The sequence below is a fragment of the Radiomyces spectabilis genome (genome assembly GCF_025331425.1).
Source record: "Radiomyces spectabilis strain NRRL 2753 chromosome Unknown BYT42scaffold_1, whole genome shotgun sequence".
NCBI classification, from domain to species: domain Eukaryota; kingdom Fungi; phylum Mucoromycota; class Mucoromycetes; order Mucorales; family Radiomycetaceae; genus Radiomyces; species Radiomyces spectabilis.
The window spans coordinates 223,459-241,909 of NW_026251926.1; the positions used below are offsets into that span (position 1 = coordinate 223,459).

The 18,451-nt window shown below is 42.8% G+C and overlaps 8 protein-coding genes across 8 annotated transcripts; 4 read left to right on the forward strand and 4 right to left on the reverse strand.

The window, feature by feature from the left end:
* Positions 1-144: 144 nt before the first annotated feature.
* Positions 145-1,760, reverse strand: BYT42DRAFT_487417 (uncharacterized protein; the record flags this gene model as incomplete). Its single annotated transcript, XM_051563797.1, has 4 exons — positions 145-344; positions 429-572; positions 643-1,212; positions 1,319-1,760. The coding sequence occupies 4 exons, from the start codon at positions 1,758-1,760 to the stop codon at positions 145-147; spliced, it is 1,356 nt and encodes a 451-aa protein (XP_051427874.1).
* A 620-nt stretch (positions 1,761-2,380) lies between these two features.
* Positions 2,381-3,254, forward strand: BYT42DRAFT_487800 (uncharacterized protein; the record flags this gene model as incomplete). Its single annotated transcript, XM_051563833.1, has 4 exons — positions 2,381-2,498; positions 2,736-2,827; positions 2,888-2,980; positions 3,204-3,254. The coding sequence occupies 4 exons, from the start codon at positions 2,381-2,383 to the stop codon at positions 3,252-3,254; spliced, it is 354 nt and encodes a 117-aa protein (XP_051427875.1).
* Positions 3,255-4,408: 1,154 nt separating this feature from the next.
* On the forward strand, positions 4,409-9,571 carry BYT42DRAFT_609144 (NRDE-2, necessary for RNA interference-domain-containing protein; the record flags this gene model as incomplete). The annotated part of the gene is made up of 24 exons (XM_051571223.1): positions 4,409-4,426; positions 4,490-4,616; positions 4,685-5,019; positions 5,122-5,156; positions 5,265-5,377; positions 5,434-5,528; positions 5,596-5,657; positions 5,722-5,992; positions 6,068-6,285; positions 6,352-6,563; positions 6,635-6,703; positions 6,800-6,957; positions 7,034-7,073; positions 7,137-7,208; positions 7,270-7,344; positions 7,416-7,845; positions 7,919-8,008; positions 8,079-8,181; positions 8,246-8,408; positions 8,483-8,535; positions 8,592-8,995; positions 9,080-9,193; positions 9,265-9,383; positions 9,441-9,571. 24 exons carry the CDS (start codon positions 4,409-4,411, stop codon positions 9,569-9,571), a joined length of 3,507 nt encoding a protein of 1,168 aa, XP_051427876.1.
* A 1,958-nt stretch (positions 9,572-11,529) lies between these two features.
* On the forward strand, positions 11,530-13,490 carry BYT42DRAFT_591180 (uncharacterized protein; the record flags this gene model as incomplete). The annotated part of the gene is made up of 8 exons (XM_051570525.1): positions 11,530-11,604; positions 11,786-11,893; positions 11,986-12,262; positions 12,345-12,437; positions 12,579-12,720; positions 12,831-13,122; positions 13,202-13,290; positions 13,361-13,490. The coding sequence occupies 8 exons, from the start codon at positions 11,530-11,532 to the stop codon at positions 13,488-13,490; spliced, it is 1,206 nt and encodes a 401-aa protein (XP_051427877.1).
* A 323-nt stretch (positions 13,491-13,813) lies between these two features.
* BYT42DRAFT_541636 (uncharacterized protein) lies at positions 13,814-14,383 on the reverse strand (the record flags this gene model as incomplete). The annotated part of the gene is made up of 1 exon (XM_051565563.1): positions 13,814-14,383. The coding sequence occupies one exon, from the start codon at positions 14,381-14,383 to the stop codon at positions 13,814-13,816; it is 570 nt and encodes a 189-aa protein (XP_051427878.1).
* A 1,080-nt stretch (positions 14,384-15,463) lies between these two features.
* BYT42DRAFT_609147 (uncharacterized protein) lies at positions 15,464-15,809 on the forward strand (the record flags this gene model as incomplete). The annotated part of the gene is made up of 2 exons (XM_051571224.1): positions 15,464-15,559; positions 15,642-15,809. The coding sequence occupies 2 exons, from the start codon at positions 15,464-15,466 to the stop codon at positions 15,807-15,809; spliced, it is 264 nt and encodes an 87-aa protein (XP_051427879.1).
* A 189-nt stretch (positions 15,810-15,998) lies between these two features.
* BYT42DRAFT_541637 (ribosomal protein S27a-domain-containing protein) lies at positions 15,999-16,538 on the reverse strand (the record flags this gene model as incomplete). Its single annotated transcript, XM_051565564.1, has 2 exons — positions 15,999-16,007; positions 16,089-16,538. The coding sequence occupies 2 exons, from the start codon at positions 16,536-16,538 to the stop codon at positions 15,999-16,001; spliced, it is 459 nt and encodes a 152-aa protein (XP_051427880.1).
* A 721-nt stretch (positions 16,539-17,259) lies between these two features.
* BYT42DRAFT_550729 (ubiquitin-conjugating enzyme E2) lies at positions 17,260-18,267 on the reverse strand. Its single transcript, XM_051566172.1, has 6 exons — positions 18,160-18,267; positions 18,048-18,083; positions 17,926-17,971; positions 17,602-17,798; positions 17,488-17,525; positions 17,260-17,419 (listed from the first exon to the last, which is right to left on the reverse strand). The coding sequence occupies exons 1-6, from the start codon at positions 18,218-18,220 to the stop codon at positions 17,345-17,347; spliced, it is 453 nt and encodes a 150-aa protein (XP_051427881.1). The 5' UTR covers positions 18,221-18,267; the 3' UTR covers positions 17,260-17,344.
* Positions 18,268-18,451: the final 184 nt, after the last annotated feature.

The window sequence follows — 18,451 nt, forward strand, 5'->3', positions numbered from 1 at the left end:
CCGACTTTTTTTTTTTCTTTTTATAAAATCATTGTAAAAATCATCCTTGTTCCCTACATCTATGCATTCATCCATCCGATTCCAACCCATTAAATTTGGAAAAACAAAATAAAGCGAATAAAAAAAAACCATTCAAAATCGGAATCATGCATCCACTTCAAAGTTGGTGATTTGAGGCAAGTAAGCGCATGCACTCAATTCGAGTACATAGACGTCTTCAAATACGTTTCTACCGTCAAATCCACCCAAGAGATAGAGACGACAATCATGCAATACAGTGGTATGGTAACCGCGCGGTGTGGGTGCGCCTCCATAGATCTTTCGAGATTCCCAGCTCATAGTCACTAAATACAAAACAGCGCGATATCAAAATGTCTGTTCGGTTCCCTGCTTTCTTTTTTTATGTGTGTGAGGTGGGGGGAGCTTACCAAGATTTAGCAACAAAACGTCATTGGAATACCGGCTTCCGTCATGTCCTCCAATGACGAAAATATAAGATCCAACCTGAGTAGCGGTGTGAGCCAATCGTGGCACAGCACGATCAATGTCCACATGAATCCACCGGTTGTCAACTAATCGGTCCAAACCGTGAGTGCCCCAAAAAATCTTCAAGTAAACCTTTAGCATTTCTCCAAATCATACCTAGATCCAGAATGTGAACGTCACTAAAACATTCGTGACCATCACTGCCGCCGTAGACGATCAATTTATCTTTCACAAGATTGCTTGTGTGGTATCCTCTCGCAATGGGTGGAGTCCCGGATGGTTTGAGCTGCGTCCAGCGCAGATGGGCTGGATCGGAGATGTCCAGAGCGTGGACATCAGCCAACGCCCTTGCACCGTCACCTCCACCTACAACGATGATTTTATCATTCCATAAACACGTCGCATGGGCTCTTCTCGGCGAGGGTATAGTGCCTTCCATGGGAGGTTTTGACCAAGTCAAGGTATCTACCGAGATTGTGGAGTAGTGAGATATGAATACGGTTTCAAATGCCTCAGCTACTGACAATGGTTTTGTGGTCTCATACATACCGATGTTCAGAATATACAGATCGTTAAAGTAATTGGGTCCATCGCCACCGCCGAACACGTAAAGATGGGTGGATCGTTTTCCAGACGCTAAGTCCTTATCGACAACGGTACAGGAATGCGCACGACATGGAGGTGGGATCTGTCCCGATACACGAGGTTTCGACCATGTGAGTGTGTCTTTTGTGCAATGGGAGTGGAAAATATACGTATTAGCTTTGCCTTCTTTGTTTTTTCGTGGTGTGAAGGAGAGGATCAGACGACGATTTCCCTCTTTTTGACTCACCCATATCCAAAATGTACAGCGAATTAAAACACGACTTGATATCACAGCCTCCAAATACATACAGCTGTTCCCCGATCAGATTGGCCGTGTGTGCTCTTAAAGGACGTGATGGGCCTCGACCATAGGTGATAGCACGCGACCAATACATGCCTGCTGCCGGAGCTGGAGCGACATTGGGGCTAGAATTAAGCTCAATGGCTGCCGCCAAGTAATCGGAAGTATGCAAGGATCGTTTGACTCTGTGTTGTGGCAAGTTACTGGACGAAACTGCTTTCCGCAATCCGTGACCTGTGTGTTTGACAGCCGGAGATGCTGCACTGTGACTTGAACGAGATTTGTCTGAACCGTGCGATGAAGTGGCACCGGGGTGAGGGTGTGTACCACCGTTGATCTGATGAAAGGACGCTACAGTGATCCAAAAATAAGGTAAAAAAAAAACCATGCTCGTGCTTCTAATTGTTCTTTTTTTTTTCTGTGCCTAATTTTTTTGGAGATCGAATTACCTAGCGGAGACGGTGATTGGGACATATCTTCGGGGCCATTACTGGCATTACTGTTGCTGCTACTACTGTGTATCATGCCACGCGAGGAAGTAGCCGAAGTCGATTGCAAACTTTCTTGTGCCGATCGTGCACTTGATCTAGAGGAATCCAGCGCATCGAGATATTCAGAACCCTGTAAACTGTCAGGCGGGAGTGTCGGGGATTCCGGTCGTTCGGATACACTTCTAAGGTGCAGCATAAGAGCCATGTTTGTACACCGTAGCATCGATTATGCTTGCCTATCACTGAAATCCGAATGCTCCATGGAAGATGTACTTGGTCGAACTGTCGCTGACAGCTGCGTAGAAGAACTCAATGCGCGATTTTGTCTGTTATCAGCAGATGATGATAAGCTCATTCTTCGGGGAACGCACGCGAGGAGCCACAAAACTGATACGTAAAAAGTAAGCCCCGCACTTCCGAAAAAGACAGTCTGACGTCGGCAGACGACCTTTTTTTTTGGGAGTTTTTTTCTTCTCTTTTTTCCTGCATCTCACTTTCTTTCCTACTTGACTCGGTCATGGCAGCTGCTACTACGTCCACTAAAAGCGACGCAACAGCTGGATCCCCAGCAGGCCAGCAAGTGACTATTTTACGCATTAAACGCAAACGCACCGAGGAGCCGCTCGAGGCATTGTGTAAATATTATCTTGCATAAAAAAAAAGAATCTCGAAATGGTCCACTTATCTACCCGATCGAATTCAGTGCTTCAGCAGGAGCAGGATAACGTCATTCAGCGAAATGAAAAACGAGTACGTAAAGAAACTGATGTGGCTGCCAGCAAAGCCTCTGCACTGTCAGGTAGGATACACAGATCAGCCATTCTTGGAGTCTATGAATCACTTTATTCACCCGAACGACGTGTTGTTGGCAGTCTCGGCGACAACCTTGCCTACGATCTTCCGTCTAGCAGAAACAGTCGAGGAAAAGAGTTTCCACAGTCCAAGTGAAGCACAAAAGCTCAAAGTATGCAACGATGACTGATTTGGACCATATATCAGCATAATGACCACATTGGATTGGTAGGATCGTATTACTCGACGATTACAAGCAGTGCATCGTGCTCAAGTGCCCGAATCATTGGAAGAACGAAAAGACAAAACGGTGGAAAAACAAATGGTGCGTCTCGAATGCTCGTAGTACGATAACGAAAGAAGGAAATTAAATCTTTTTTTTTTTTTTTGTTGATTGATCAGAAATCGTCTCGGCAAGCACGCTATCGTGTGATTCAGCAAAAACGAGGTATCGCAGCTGAGGATCGACCTCCCACGTATGTTTCTGATTTTATGGGAAGCAAGTTGATTTTTATGGCTCTTTCATTGACGGCTATTCATTTTTATAGAGTGGAAAGTGCAGCAGAAAAAGCAGCAAAGGATATGTTCCAAATGTATGAAGCAGTCAAGGACGAGGATGATACGAGCAAGAAAACAAAGTAAATGAAAAAATTATGATTTCATTTTACGAGCAACGACAACTCAATACGTATTCATTAGACTATTTGTGGACGAGGATGAGGAGAATCCAGATGATATTATGTGCAACTTTATTCCTATGGTCAAGGAATACCTTACCTGTAAGGGCGGGCCTATCCTCGTACAAAACATGATTTAACTTATATATTATATTATTGTATTAGTGAATGAAAAGCCAGAGGAAAGCGACGATGATTATGTATACGACGTGTATTATCAAGATGTGACAAATGCCAGTGCGGGGATCAATGCAGCTAACGTTGGATCACTGTAAGTACAAGCTCGTTTTGTAAAACAGGCGATGGTTCTCATATCTGTCACTAGGGTTTGGTTCAATGATGAGACAGAGTACCTCAATGATGACTCAGAGAGTGAGGCTGGGGATTATGAGGATGAGGATTCAAACGGTAAGTGCTTTGATAACGAGAATTTGGGACCAATAAGACTTCTTATACAGTAATTTAGCGGAGGATTATTATCAGAACGATTATCCAGAGGAAGAAAGCGATTTGGAATTTGAGGATCGTAAGTTTTTACTTTGACTGAATTTGTAAACATCCCGCTAACGCATCAATGGAAATGAAAATGATAGAATATCGCCATGATCTTTCTAGCGACGATGACGAGGGCTACTATTAGTGTATTTCCATGACCATTGACTTGAAAAAAAAAAAAAGAAAAACGAAAAACAAAGCAAGACAACACACTCACATCTCATTACAAATAGCATAACAAAAAAACGAGAACTTTCATCATAAACACCCTCTTAGCATTTTTATAAAGCGTCACATCATTCAGCTGCTTTTGTTTGAATCACCCTATTCTTTCTGTTGTAAATGTTGTTACTTGCCTATAGACTAACGCCATGATGGTAAAATATAATGAAGCGTAAATTCTTTGAATAGAGTAAAGGGGGTTACAACAGTTTCCTTTGGCTTAACGCAGAATAGCTAATTGAAAGAACGCGCTTGGCTGATTGGCTTAATCCACCGAATCTTCTCAGTTAGCGGTCAGTGCAAAAAAAAGGGAAAACCTTCAGTTGCCCGTTCTGCCATTGACAATTCAAGCGTACATAATGAAGTCTTCAGACAATGTAAGCCTACGACTGCATTCTCGAAGAACTTTTTATATTCTTACTCTGTCAGCAACTGCTTAGGAAGATGAGAGTGTATCTACAATGACCACGACGCGGAAGGCGGGTATTCCAGTTCCACCTTCTTTTCAAAGCGCTCCCGATTTTGCCATCAATATACCTTCATTCTCCAGCGCTCCCGATCTGTCCGGTAACCTTATTACTGCGTTTGAGATATGTAAAGCAAACTTTTACTCACATGGATTGGTTTTGTTCAAGAACTGGACGCCAAAGACGATAAAGAAACGAACCACAGTCGTTCACACAAAGAGAAAACCAAGCAGAAAAAACGACATAAGCGAACTTCACGATCGCCTTCTCCTCTAGGTAAACGTACACCGTCCATTTCGCCACATCATTTTGTCCGTACAACGACTGACCTTATGATGCAGCAAGGAGAAAACGCGAACGATCGCCTGATGATCGAGACAGACGAAAACGACGTTCTCGCTCACCCCGGGATCGCCGACGACGATCACGTTCACGATCGCCAAATAGTCAAAGGAGGAGACGAGAAGACGAAAGAAGGCATCGGCATTCACGATCGCCGGATCGTGAGAGACGATCGAAGCGATCGCGAGAGGCAAGACACGAATTGAATCAAAACATGGACTTGAGAGATGACATTAGACGCTAATATGCATGATTTCCAATAGAAATCCGAATCATCTTCACCAACACAACAGCACAGGTAACCAGTCTAATTCACCCAGCCAAGTGCAAAAGCAAGGAAAAAATGAGCCAGTGGGTGGCGGAATCGACGACAAAGCGCTGACTTTTGCATTGTTCTTTATGCTAGCATCAAGCTGTCCAGTGGTATTTTGTTGGTAGTGGACAAATATGGTGATCCCGATACGTTACGCTACGGACAGAATCATAGTTATAGTGTGCCTGGATATAAACGATCTGGAGGTTTGTGTGTTGTCTCTGCTATAATTTTGTTCCCGTGATCTCATTGCTCTGAATAGCCGGTCGCATACTTGGCTTATCCTTCCAGGATAGGATCGATCAAAGTAGCATGTCGACTAGTGCAGTAATTACCATTAGTCGTGACAAACAAAAGGTAACAAAGTGGTATTGGCATGATGCAAATAGAGTATTTTTTTTTTCATGCATCAAAAAACATTTAGAAACACATGCGTTATACGGACCGAGAGTATACCTGGAAAGAAACAGACAAGGCGATGAAGCGGTAAGACGATATCTGTTTCTGACCTACGAGAATCGAAAACGGCTAACCTGGGATGCCAATACAGTATGCGTATCAAGCCTGCATTATCAGTACAGGAAGGGTTGTCAGAACTCAACAAAGGCTTTATTTCCCTGGAGCAAGAAGAGCCTTCTCAAGCCGCCGAACATACATCAGATAACGCAATCCTTAGCAGCGGCCTAGATTATCGTAGCATTGAAGGCAATAGACCTGCTCAGCTAACGGACACTGCGGAAGAATCGGATGACGAAGATGGTGAAAGCTTTGATGAGTATGTGCGGCGGCGCACTATAGAATTCAATAGACAACTTGACCAGGTAAAATACATCCTTTGGACTGTACCGCAGCACACACCATCAACTGACACTATATAACAACATAAAACGCTACAGGATCCACACAATGCATCTCTGTGGCTCCAATTTGTAGATTTTCAAGAGGAGGCTGCTATGGGACTCAACACAGGAATTGAGGCCAAGTCGCGCAAAAGAGCCACCAAGGCCAGCCTGAATGAAGTGAAAATGAGTATTCTGGAAAAGGCACGAGACCATAATCCCGACAATGAAGATCTCATATTAGCCTATCTTAACTGTGGTGGCGAACTTTGGGAGTAAGTCACATTCGACCCCACCGTTCATGTTTGCGTACTAACATGTGGTTTTACTGCTTGTGGTAGTACATTGACATTATTACGGGAATGGGATGCTATTCTTAAACAGCACCCGGAATCGCTGCGGTTATGGGCCGACTATATCAATTTGCGACAGACGAATTTCGCTAGTTTCTCGTTTACTCAGTGTGTTAAAGTATACGAAAACTGTCTTTCCATGCTCAATAAGCGCGCATTGCGACTACAGAATCGACGAACCAAAGAAGATAATTATGAAGGTAACTGATTGGGGCACTTGCATAAACAAGAACGAAAGGAAATATTAACCATCACCATCTACCTTGGTTAGCCCGAGAGACCATAGAGTCGGTTATGGTATACGTGTTCCTTCGAGCCTGCTTGTTCATGAAGGAATCTGGTAAGTTTAACATAAATATCGTTCTCAATGGCTTGTTTAATCTTTTTTTTTTTTTTTTTTTTTTTTTTTTTTTTTTTTGCGTTTTCAATCGACCAGGATACCATGAAAAGGCCTTTGGTAGTTTACAAGCATTGATCGAATTCGTGTTGTTTCAACCCCAGCTGTACAGGATATCCGCCGAGATTCCTTTCAGAAACATGCTGACGGAATTCGACGAGTTTTGGGACAGTGAAGTTGCCCGTTTCGCTGAAAAGGTAAAATTTGAAAAAGAGAGGTTCCACTAGCATCAATGGCAAAATAAAAAGGGAACGCTCAAACTTTGGATGGTAGGGCGCTTTAGGATGGCATGAATACTATCGAGCTAAATACAGTAAGTTGTTTCCAGATCCACAGCATTCGTTGCACAGCGGATACTGACGAAAATCGGATGTAGATGACGAAGCCTTGCCGGGATTTTCTCCAGCGGAAGCTGATCCTGTGGATGACGGAAGTGACGATATAGAAGGTGAGAACCAGTCGAGATGATCGTTGTGTGTAGCCATATCTTTACTTACTCAGTGGTTCAGTCTTTGATTTTCAGGATTGGGTAAAAGCGGAGGAACAAAAGGAAAAACTGCATCGACTGCCTTTGAGAATGTCTGGTAAAATACATATATATATATAGACCACATCAGCATAGCATATTGGGTTATACTGACGGGATGGGATATAGTTGCCAAGCCGGAGCTCGTCGATGAAGATCCGTATCTTGTGACTCTTTCGGATGACGTTCGACCGTTTTTATTCAATATCACCACGGAAGAAGCTCGTTCAAGTCTCATTTACAGCATTTTTGCCTTGTTTGGCTTACCCTACACGCCTCATGGCGTGGGCACCAATACCCACTTTTGCACCGATACATTTACTCACAACAGTATATCGACGTCGGATTTCTGGCCGTCAAAAGAACAATCTCAACGCCTTCTTACCTACATCCACGGCGTGGCAATGGAACCCGAGTTACAAACAGACGAAAAGAGTCCATTCAACTTGCCCGTATCTTATCCTGTGGACGTGACCGAGTTGTTTGGACGAAAAGAACATTGGTTCCGATGCCTAGGACAGCAGTTGATCGATTGCGACACTGATGCTGAATTTGTTAGGTAGGTTATCACTGTTTTATTGAATGCAATTCATTATTTTTATGATTGACTGGCGTCTCATTGTGCGTACCAGAAATGCCTTGGAACAACTGCTGAAGCTCGAGAAAAGCGATGAATTGGCCATGCTTTATTTATCCTTTGCATCGAGCGGAAATTACAAGAGGTAAAAACAAGGAAATCTAGAAATTATATGAACAATGCCAACTTACACAATATGTGATCCTATTTCGCAGCGCTCGCAAGCTGGCAAAGCAGTTATTGAAAGATCAGCGTACCAATATGACATTATGGAATGCTTATGCTCAAATGGAAAGATATCATGGCAAAATAGACGAGGTAGGCATCCAGGGGAAGTTTTATCACCGAGAGAATGTAGCAACTGAAAGAAAACTTTGGATAGGCACGTAAAGTTTATTTAACAGCATTAAGCATGACAGGATCTTCTTCTGATCCAAGTGAAGCGCCTTTGATCCACGCCATGTTTGCACAGCTTGAAGTGGAAAACGACCGGCATAATGCAGCGCTCAACATTCTGGTGGCCATGGCGGACGGCGAAACATACAGTAAGCGTTGATCTTTCATGAAATGGATGGATTGGGACATCGTTTAATGTTATCTTTTTGTTGTTGGTGATCAGACGAAGGCAACTCCTCCTTGCCGACGAAGCCGCAGGTGCTAAAGACCAAAGAAGTAAGCTTGCATGATATTTTCCCATTTCACTTTGTCGCATACTGAAGGGATTATAGTTTTTTGCCCAACGCACAGCGCAATTCTCCACTTTGGTAGGAACAGCAAAAGAAACCAAGGCTGGTTATTACTATATTGTATGTCATGGGTTATTTGAATATCTTACCCAAGGCATCGACGCTGCATGTGCGGTCTACGACCGTGCTTTGAGATATGTTCGGGATCGACAGGCGGAGCGTGGATTTGTCAGTGAGAAGTTATGGAAAGCCTACGCCGAATTGCTGTGCCACCATCAAATGAAGAGCCACGGCGGTTACAAACCGGGATTACTACGGGATGCTATGACGCGTGCATTAGCGTTATTCCCCAACGATACGATATTTCTGGGCCTCTTTATTTGGAACGAAGCCAAAACCAAATTGCACGGTCGAGTTCGGGCATTCTTTGGCGAAGCACTGGAGAGGTAAACTTGGGAGGCCGAGAAATTAAAAAAAAAGAACACACGTTTCATTGCATGGTTTCATTAATTTTTATTATGATGCATCAGTTCCCCCAACGTTATGCTTTGGTTATCAGCGATTCAGAGCGAGTTACACCAATATTGTCCATATGACGTGAACCAGGTGCGATCCTTGTTTGAAAGAGCAGTTGAACATGCAAGGTAACTAGTGAACAACTTGAGTCTTGGTGATGGCACGGCGTTCATCGTATTGACGTGTATGTGATTGACAGCACCCGCCCGTCCATTATTTTATGGAAACTGTATATTGAGCACGAGGTGCGAAAAGGCGACCTGGAAAAAGCACGCTCACTGCTTTATCGCTCTGTGCGAGAGTGTCCTTGGTCCAAAGGTAAATGCACTAATTAATTGCACGCATTTTAATTTTTTAATCACTATTATGCGACAGAATTGTATTTGCTGGGGCTTCGATTATTGGGCCCGACCATGTCCGAGAAGGAGATTCACGAAATGACAAGCTTAATGATGGAGAAGGAAATCCGTTTGCGATGTTCGCTGGATGAAGCGTTATTCAGTTGAGCTGATCAGCAGCAGCAACAACACCTAATATACGCAGTTTGGAGCCAACCATGACTCGAAACATGGAAAATATTTTCAGGAGGAGCTTATTTACTCCATCCATCATCAAAAATACATCTCCTTTCCTGATTTTGTTGCCACCGTCTTTCAATGCACTGGACCCCAAAAAACGATATGCAAGAAAGAAAACAACCAACACAAAAATACAAAGTGGGATATTATCTTTTTGTTTTTTCCTAATTACTATTTCATAATTGTTGTTGTTTCGCAAAAAGATGTTTGAATGGATTACTTTTTCTGGATTGCTCGTGTACAACAATCCCGTAGATCCTTTTGATAAGAAAAACACTGGACCATACATTGCGCGTGAGTTATCCCAGTATCGAGCCACCATTGCTTATCCAGTGGCACATCGGAATTATCCGCGATGCCATGCTAGTACTGGGGTACCTGGATGGTGGTATTGCCCTCAGCCCATACCCGCAATAAATAAGCACCGATACAGCAGTCAACCACAGCATCGCCCATTGACAAAATATCACAGTTATCCGCCGTCAAGACCGAGCCGAAGAAGGAGTTCTCCCGCCTTCACCAGCATCCATCCTCCCCCACGTGCGGTTCAACACGTATCGGCATGTCCTACGGTAACGTGCTATCATTGTCGGTGTACGGTAGATGATCGAGGAGAAGCTCTGTATGACGAATTTGTACCACCACAAACCATGTCTATGAACTTGCCTCCGACGATCTCGAGTCTAACGCCCACGTCCACGTCGTTTATCCGGAAAGAAGCCAACGAGTGTTGTTGCCATTGTATACATAACAAAAACCAAATGGCCATGTGTTGCGGGCGAAATGCCTCTATTTGGACGGTCCATTCCATGTTATTTTTGTTCGGTTTCCTCATATTCCCGTTATGGTGGGCAGGAGCCTGCTTATTCTTGACGGATACTCCGCCCGCGATAGGCCATGATGACCAAGACCACTGTCATTATCTAACGCGCGATTTCCGGCATCTCAACTGCTGGATGAGCGTTCTTAGTTTGTTGATATTGGGGGTAGTTATTGCTTTATTCATTTTGTGGCAACATAATATTCTGCATTATGAACAAGACTAAAACAAAAAAAAGGATCTGAATAACAAAAAAAACTGTCGAGCTTTTTTTTCATTAAAGGATAGCCAATGAAAGAGACCACATATCCAGCTCTAAACATTGGCGATCACGAACCTTAACCGTCGCAGCTGTAGTCGCTCCATCGCCTCTCTTTTTTTCGCTCTTTTTCATCTTTTTTTCTCTCTTTTTACCTCTATACTATTCTTTCGCTTTAAAGAGATTGGCGATATTTTCCACCTTTTTCGAGCTAATTATCCACAACACAACTTGTCTTGTTCACTGTGGTTGCTGAACCCTTTCCTTTCGACACTCAAACAATAGCAGTTTGTAGCTATGCCTGGTAGTCATGACTACATTGAGTTGGAAACCGCCAGTCATCCAGATGAAGCCGATGATCTCGACATGAGCCCATTAGAAAGAGGAAAACACAATGTCCCGGAACCGCGGCACTCGTCAGAAGCGACGGAACATGATTACTTTTTGCAAGATAATGCACCAAATAAGGAGAAATGTCGGTTTCAAAAGGGCAAAGATTTCGCATGGCAGGTAAAAAGGATGAGATTTTTCTTTCATTTTATATACGCATCGTTTAGCGAACGACATTTTTTTTTTTTTTTCCCTGGATCTCCTTTTTCATAAGCTGCTCATCATTCATAAGGATATTTTCCCTTTCTTTCCCTTTCTCTCTCTCTCCCCTTTTTTTATGTTACTTGTATTAATTTTGTCGTGATGGATCTTACGATTTTTCTTCGTTTACTGTACACTTGTCTTCACACTTATGCTCATGTCACGACCTATTCGGAAAAATCAATGCTATGGCTACGCGCTTATTTCGTTTTACCTATGCAGGCTTTACCTTCCTTGATCATCTCCGTGTTTGGACTCATCATAGCTGGCTTTATCATGGACGAATTTCAGGTATACATCATCTAATTCCAACCTGGGCCTGTAATTGGGTGATTACCGCCTCAATTACCACGCATAAGCCTGCTCAGAACCTCTGCGCCTATCAACAGGATGATGAGAGAATGGCTCGATCCGTGGTGACAGGACTTGCGTAGATGCATTGATACAGTCTGGCTAACGTCCATTCATATAGCACTGGGACGTGTTCACGGAAACGAGCGAACTGTTTATCTTGTTGCCTATTTTGTTGAATCTCAAAGGCAATCTAGAAATGAATCTGGCGGCTAGATTATCCACCAGTGTAAGTTGCCCATCCATCGAAATGATGATATGAGCGTACAAGACGCGGGTGTCATGTCAAAAGGGTGCTAACATTTGCTTTGGGGTTTGTAGGCCAACTTGGGTGAATTGGATTATGGGCCAACTCGACGTTCTTTGGTGGTGGGTAACTTGGCACTGCTCCAAGTACAAGCGCTTGTTGCCGGTGCTTTGGCAGGTATCGCGTCATTTGCGCTTGGTCTGGTCACCAAACCCGGTAGACCCACCAGCTTTTACGAAAGCATGTACATGACATCCAGTTCCATGGTCTCTGCTTCAGTATCCTCCGCTATCCTCGGCCTTTTTATGTGCGCATTGGTGATATTAAGTAGACGATTTCACATCGATCCAGGTATGTAAAAAGTTTTCAGTGCGACCTTGAGGATGAATGAACATTGGCTGCGTTAATATTAAGCAAAATGGTTCATGATTAGACAACATCGCCTGTCCCCTGGCTTCTGCCACCGGTGATATCGTTACGTTAGTGGTTTTGGCGGCATGTGCATACATTTTACGAGGCCATATGGGTAAGCATGATCTCAGGGACCCCGCCATTACCGTCGTCACCTTTATTGATATGCTGTCATTTTTTTTTCTCACCGATGTTTCTCCCTTTTGTTCAACTCCTTGAATTTCCTTGTTTATTTCCATTGGGTGATTGCTCCTAGATTCGCTTTTCAGTACAGCGGTATTTCTTGCCATGTCGGCCATGTTGCCACTGTTTGGATTCATTGTCTGGAAAAACAAGCATGTCAATCATCTGCTCTTCAGTGGCTGGACACCGATCATTTGTGCTATGATTATATCCAGGTAATGTCTTATTCATGTTGCTGTGGGAGAAATCCTGTAGGTGATTCATGCAAAACGACGCGGAATCGTTATGAGGAGCTGTATCTCTGACAATGTGGATCGTTTTTCAGTTTGGCAGGCATTGTTCTAGAGGAATACGTCGAAGAATTCAAAGGTGTCGCCTTGTTGACACCGGTTCTGATTGGTCTTGCTGGCAATTTGGGGTCGATTTATGCGTCGCGTATCAGTACTTGCTTGCACAGCAAGACCAAAGAAGACTACCAGCTGGTGGAGTGGACATTGATGATCATGAATTTTCCAGTACAGCTTGTATTTCTACTGCTCATCTGGCGATTCAATATGGGTCAGCTAGACTATAATGGATGGTTTTTCTTGACGTACTTTGTCGTATCGATGATATGTGTAAGTAATCCATCAGCAGAACAGAAAGTGACAAAGCTCCAGGTATCTCATTGATGGATTCTGTGAATTTTGTAAATAGACTTGGATCTGCCTGAAAACTGCCAAGTTCATGACCCTCGGTTTCTGGAAACTCGATTATGACCCTGACAATTATGTGATCCCATACCTGTAAGACTGGGCTTTTTTTACGCCGTAATCTCATTTTTTGGAATATTAATTACACACTTTCCACATTTAGGACCGCAAGTATCGATGTGGTGGGCACAGTGTTACTGGTGGCTTCGTTTTCGTGGTTGACATCATCGGGTGCAACCAATATGGCGATTGATTCCTCCGCAACCACCGTGGCAACCCCAAGTCCTTCATAGAATTATCATCAACTGAAGCCGGTCTTCCTTCTCACAGATACATCATACCTTTTAAGTTGCGCCATTTTTCTCGGTGCTTCTCCATTCCCCTCACTCTTTTTCTCCCTCCCATATATACTTTTGGCATTGTTTTTTTCTTCTTATATTTATTATAATTTGCATAGTATTTCGCTCATTTTCTTCCCCCCTTTTTTTAACCTGCTATTCTTTGTTACTTGCATTCTCGATAAAAAAAAAAGCGATCACATCTGCATTGAATTAAGGTTTGTTTTTATATATTGAGAAATGATGCTTTTACATTTTTGATGATTAAGAGATGCTGATTATTTAGATGAATTTGCTGTATATTGAGTGATAGAGAAGAGATCTCCCAGGGGAACATCATCATCGTGGTCCTGGTCTTCCTCCGTTTGTCTTGCTTTGGCGTGTCGGAGGTACTCCATGTGAATGGCACTGTCGCAATCCACAATATACATGACGGCAGTAGTTGCATAAGGTTTTCTCGGCATCCATCCCTTATTCCAAGGCCGTTTCTTGGATGGCGGGTAATTGTATGATGGGCAAGGTAGCGTCGGTGGGATGGGTGTGCCGTGGTTTTCCAGTCGGCAAAGCAAATGCTTCAAGTGTAGCATTACCCAAAGCGGTAACCATTGTTGGCGGAGCTTTCCCGAGGTTGTGCGATACAGTGTGGCTCGTTGCCCGCAGTTGCTGACCGAAGAATGCTCTTGAACGACCAAGTTCCCATGGCTCGTCTTGTGCTGTGTATTGACTTTTCGTTTTCGTTTGTCTCGTCGAATCCACTGCGTACAATGAGACAGAATGGTGGCCATAGGAGAATTCAGTCGGTTGGTTGTGAGCGATCTGGTACGAAAAGTAGGATTATCGGCAATCATTCTTGAATAAAGGCACAAATACAGATTTTGAAGGAATTAAGAAAAAAAAAAAGCGCATCAAAAATAGATCCGTGGTGATGCCCATTTTAAAAATATAGTGCGCAAACATCTGTCTAAAAACAACCATGTCATGACTGTCAAATTTGGTATTCAGGGTTTCCCTTTCACTTCTGTACGATACCCAGCTTGATACATGTTACTGGCTCAATATTCAACTTTGAAGCGATGTTTCTTATTATCACCATTACATCATAGTATAAGTACGATGAGTCCATCCATATCATCGATGCAAAATGCACCCCAATAGTGTCCCTTTTTTGACTATCACAGGCTTTGGTGCATAAAATAATTGGTCTGTCTTTTTACAGCTTTTTCTCTCTGAGACGACAGTGATTTGGTCTGCATTGCACTGCAATTCTGTTGGGCACAAAAAAAAAAGAGATGTGCGGTTATTACACCGTAAAACAAGCACACACTCACTTATGAGAACTTACGGTTTTTCTTTGTATGACCAATGTTGAAAGTAAAAGAGTCTTCAAGCAACCAGAATTATTTTCGTTTTCTATCAACGACGAAGTGAAACGTACAATAAGAATATAGATGCACAGCATAATCTAGCATATGGTTGAAAGCATGAAGCCCCTTTTTTTTATAGCAGTTTCCCAATGTCAAGCTGGACAGTACGTTGCGATAAACTGTAAATTTGGGATAGCTAAAAATAGGTGTGTATGTGCGGAGAGGAGCTTTTAGGTATCCTTTTTTTGTAACTATACCGAGTAACATAAAAATATATGAAAGGGTCCCGAGACGATATTGTAGGAAACACGCGTGATGATAGGTCATTAAGCACGATAAAAATGTCCGAGGCCAAGGTTGTGCCCTGAATGAGGAGAAAGAAAAAAGAGCATTCAGCAGTCCCACACAAAGTTTGAGAACTTGCTGTTATTAGGGGAGGGGCCGGGAGGAGTTGGAAAACGCTAAAAAAAACAAAAAAAAAATTACAACGCTGCACTGTGTGGTGTGGCACAGCTGACATATTCCCATCCGCCGAGTCCATTTCAACCATTCAGTACAACCACCATGTCCACCAAGGCTAAAATGACATTGGGCGCATCCATCGTGTTGTGCTGTGGTACGATTTATGGCGTCCACTATCTCCAACGTTACGAGAAGGAGGTAAGAAAAAGCACTTTTTTGGCAACCGTCTCCAGCAACCGCAAAAAGATTCACGGTGTGAGTTTGAATTGCGTTTTTGTAGTTGATGGCATTAGGGGTTGAAAAAGACGAAGAACGTCGCAAGAAACGAGAACAACGCGAGCTGAATATGAAAGAATTAGAAGACCAACATGCGCTTCATAAAGCCTTACTGGAGACACAGTCCGTTTCCAAAGCCCCGTCCAATGAACCCGCATCCGAAGACGCCTAGATATACCGTATCCTACCCAACCCTACACCACCGTAGTCAGCTCACTTGCCAGTTATAGAAATCATTCCCCTAACAACCAAATCACAATAGAAAGAGTACAACTTTTTTTTATATGAGGGTAGATAAACCCTTCCTTCTCATGCTTTTATTACAAAAAATAGCAACAAAAGATGTATTCAATGAAGTGACTTAGTTCTGCTATAAAAAAGTTGCGCGTTAGTTGGACATTCTGGATATCACAATACATCATTATTCATAAAGATACTGAAGATACTTTACCTTGAAGACAAGAGTCAAATGGCACTTGCCACAGTACTGTCTGTCCTTGTGACCGGCCATAAAGACACCGGCACCGCAGGTGGAGTTGGGACATTCGCGACGGAGACGGGTGACTCTGCCGGATTCATCGACCTTGTAGTACTTCAAAATAGCCATCTTGACTTTCTTGCGCTTATGCTTGATCTTCTTGGGAGTGGTGTAGGTCTTCTTCTTACGCTTCTTACCACCACCCAACAATTCAGCGTTAAGGTGCAAGGTGTTGCTGTCTTCAATGCCGTAGACCGAGAGATCACCTTCGGCGAGAGGCTTACCGGCGTAGGACAACAACTGAGCACAGGCAGGAATACCTTCACGAGCTTCGATCATCGACTTGACAGTCGAGATGGAATCGTTGGAAGCGACATTGAGGAGAAGGGTGTTACCCTCAAGAGACTTGACAAAAAGTTGCATGGTTGAAACAGATAACTCGATTATTCTTCACTACAAGTGTATCGTTGGACGCTAGTGGTGAAAAAGAATCTATACACCATCTCAATTTTCAATATCATACTGCTTAAAAAAATAGATCGAATATGAGGTTTTTTCTTATTACCTTCCTCACTATCTTGATTAAACGTACAGGTAAAGAGAAAAAAAAAATTGTCAATGGGCGGCCCACCCAGCAAAAAATGATTGTTGATGGAACATAAAAATTTTTCTTATTGGATGCTTTGGACTGTGTCTGACCTGAACTTCAAACCCCGTAACACTCGGTTAGAGGAATTTTGGCAAAGGCACTAATTTCAACGTATACGAATGATACAAAGCCAGGTTTATAGTATGTTGTGGAGAAAATTTATGAAAGGGAGCAAAACCAGAGAACAACGGAAGCAAGCCAAGTTTTTTTTCAGAAGATTTGCAGGGACAAGATGAACCATCCTCTGGTAATTGATATCTTTTCAAATCTCATACTATCCAGATCAAAACCTTGAAGCTATAGCTTCTTCGGTCCAGTATTGTATCAAACACATCTATCTATAACAGGACATAATTGACTCCGTATTGCAGCTGGCATAGAGTAGGGTTTCTGCAGATCATAGACATGTCGCTTATTCAGCGTATGTTATGCATTGCAAACCCCACCGAATTCCATTATGCAAAGGAATAGGACGCCTGTAAGCATCCGGATACGGCTGAAACTGCTTATATTTGCATACACTGAGTATAGTCTTCCCAATATAATTCATTTTTGCTTCAGTCTAGCTTTTTTATTTATTTTACAATCCGAGAGTCTTTAATGCATTCTGTCGCACAATTTCATCGTAACGGTTGCGATCGGTACGCCAAATTTTCTAAGGATCGTTATGCCAGAATTAATAGACTGCACAAACTGCCGAGATTATAGACAAAATTGACTTACGCAAGCATCCACATTGGCACCGCTCTCATCGTTGGGTTCTATATATGAAAAAAAAAAGAGTGTTACTGCTATACTGTTCCGTAATCCAACCCATATTGCTTCTATGACACTCACCTGCTAACATGCTAACTACGCTCAATAGAATCTTTTCCACACTTTGGACGGGACTCCATCGTTCGGAACTGCTTTCGTACATATTGGGATCATCGCCTGGAGGATGCAAAATGGAAATACAAACTGTGCCATTGGGGTAAACGTTGGGATGGAAAAAGTCGCAGGTGAATCGCATAGTGGGGGACTCAATGGATAATCTTTTGGAAATGTTAATGTGGCAGGGAAAAGTCCGCCTTCGAAAGGTGTGCCTTCTGGACCACTACAAGGAAAGTAGCAAACTAAGTAACAGTTGATGTAGGAACAGTCATTCCAATTGAAACTTACGCAATTAATGCTTCCCAGACGAAAAAGTTATTCTCATCAATAGGGCCTAATATAAATTAACTCATCGTTCAGTATTATTTGAAGAAGGGGAATTCTGCATGCAATAGTCAACGATTTGTTACCTGCTGTAATGCCTTCTGGAGCATTCAATATCAGCTCTAGTGACGCCAAAGAAAAATGCTTGATAATGAGAAATACGTTGGGTGTGTCAACGGATACAATACAAAAACATACCTCGGTATTCAGTCATTAAGCGCTTGAGCGCTGTGGATCCAATGCTTCGATTAGGGTACATGATGAGTTTGAAGGTGGACAAAAAAAGATAGGTTTTTTGGATGTGTAATGTCTACCGCTTTCCCCTTTTTCTTTTTTGAGCTATATGCCAAATAGGGAAACTATACGACAAATGGCAGAAACGCTGTCACATCCATCGTCATCGGGAGTTGTTTTTTTCGAAAAAAAAAATAGGAAGGGGGTTGTGTTTAAAAAAATTAACACTACATTTTCCCTCTTAAATATAATATAA

What these genes read in the sequence shown, in the direction of transcription:
- BYT42DRAFT_550729 (XM_051566172.1), bottom strand. Translation starts at nt 18,220, where the DNA reads ATGTACCCTAATCGAAGCATTGGATCCACAGCGCTCAAGCGCTTAATG. An exon ending in TCCAGAAGGCATTACAGCAG is followed by an intron (nt 17,972 to 18,047) that starts GTAACAAATCGT and finishes AATTTATATTAG; the next exon opens with GCCCTATTGATGAGAATAAC. An exon ending in GTGCCAATGTGGATGCTTGC is followed by an intron (nt 17,420 to 17,487) that starts GTAAGTCAATTT and finishes AACGATCCTTAG; the next exon opens with AAAATTTGGCGTACCGATCG.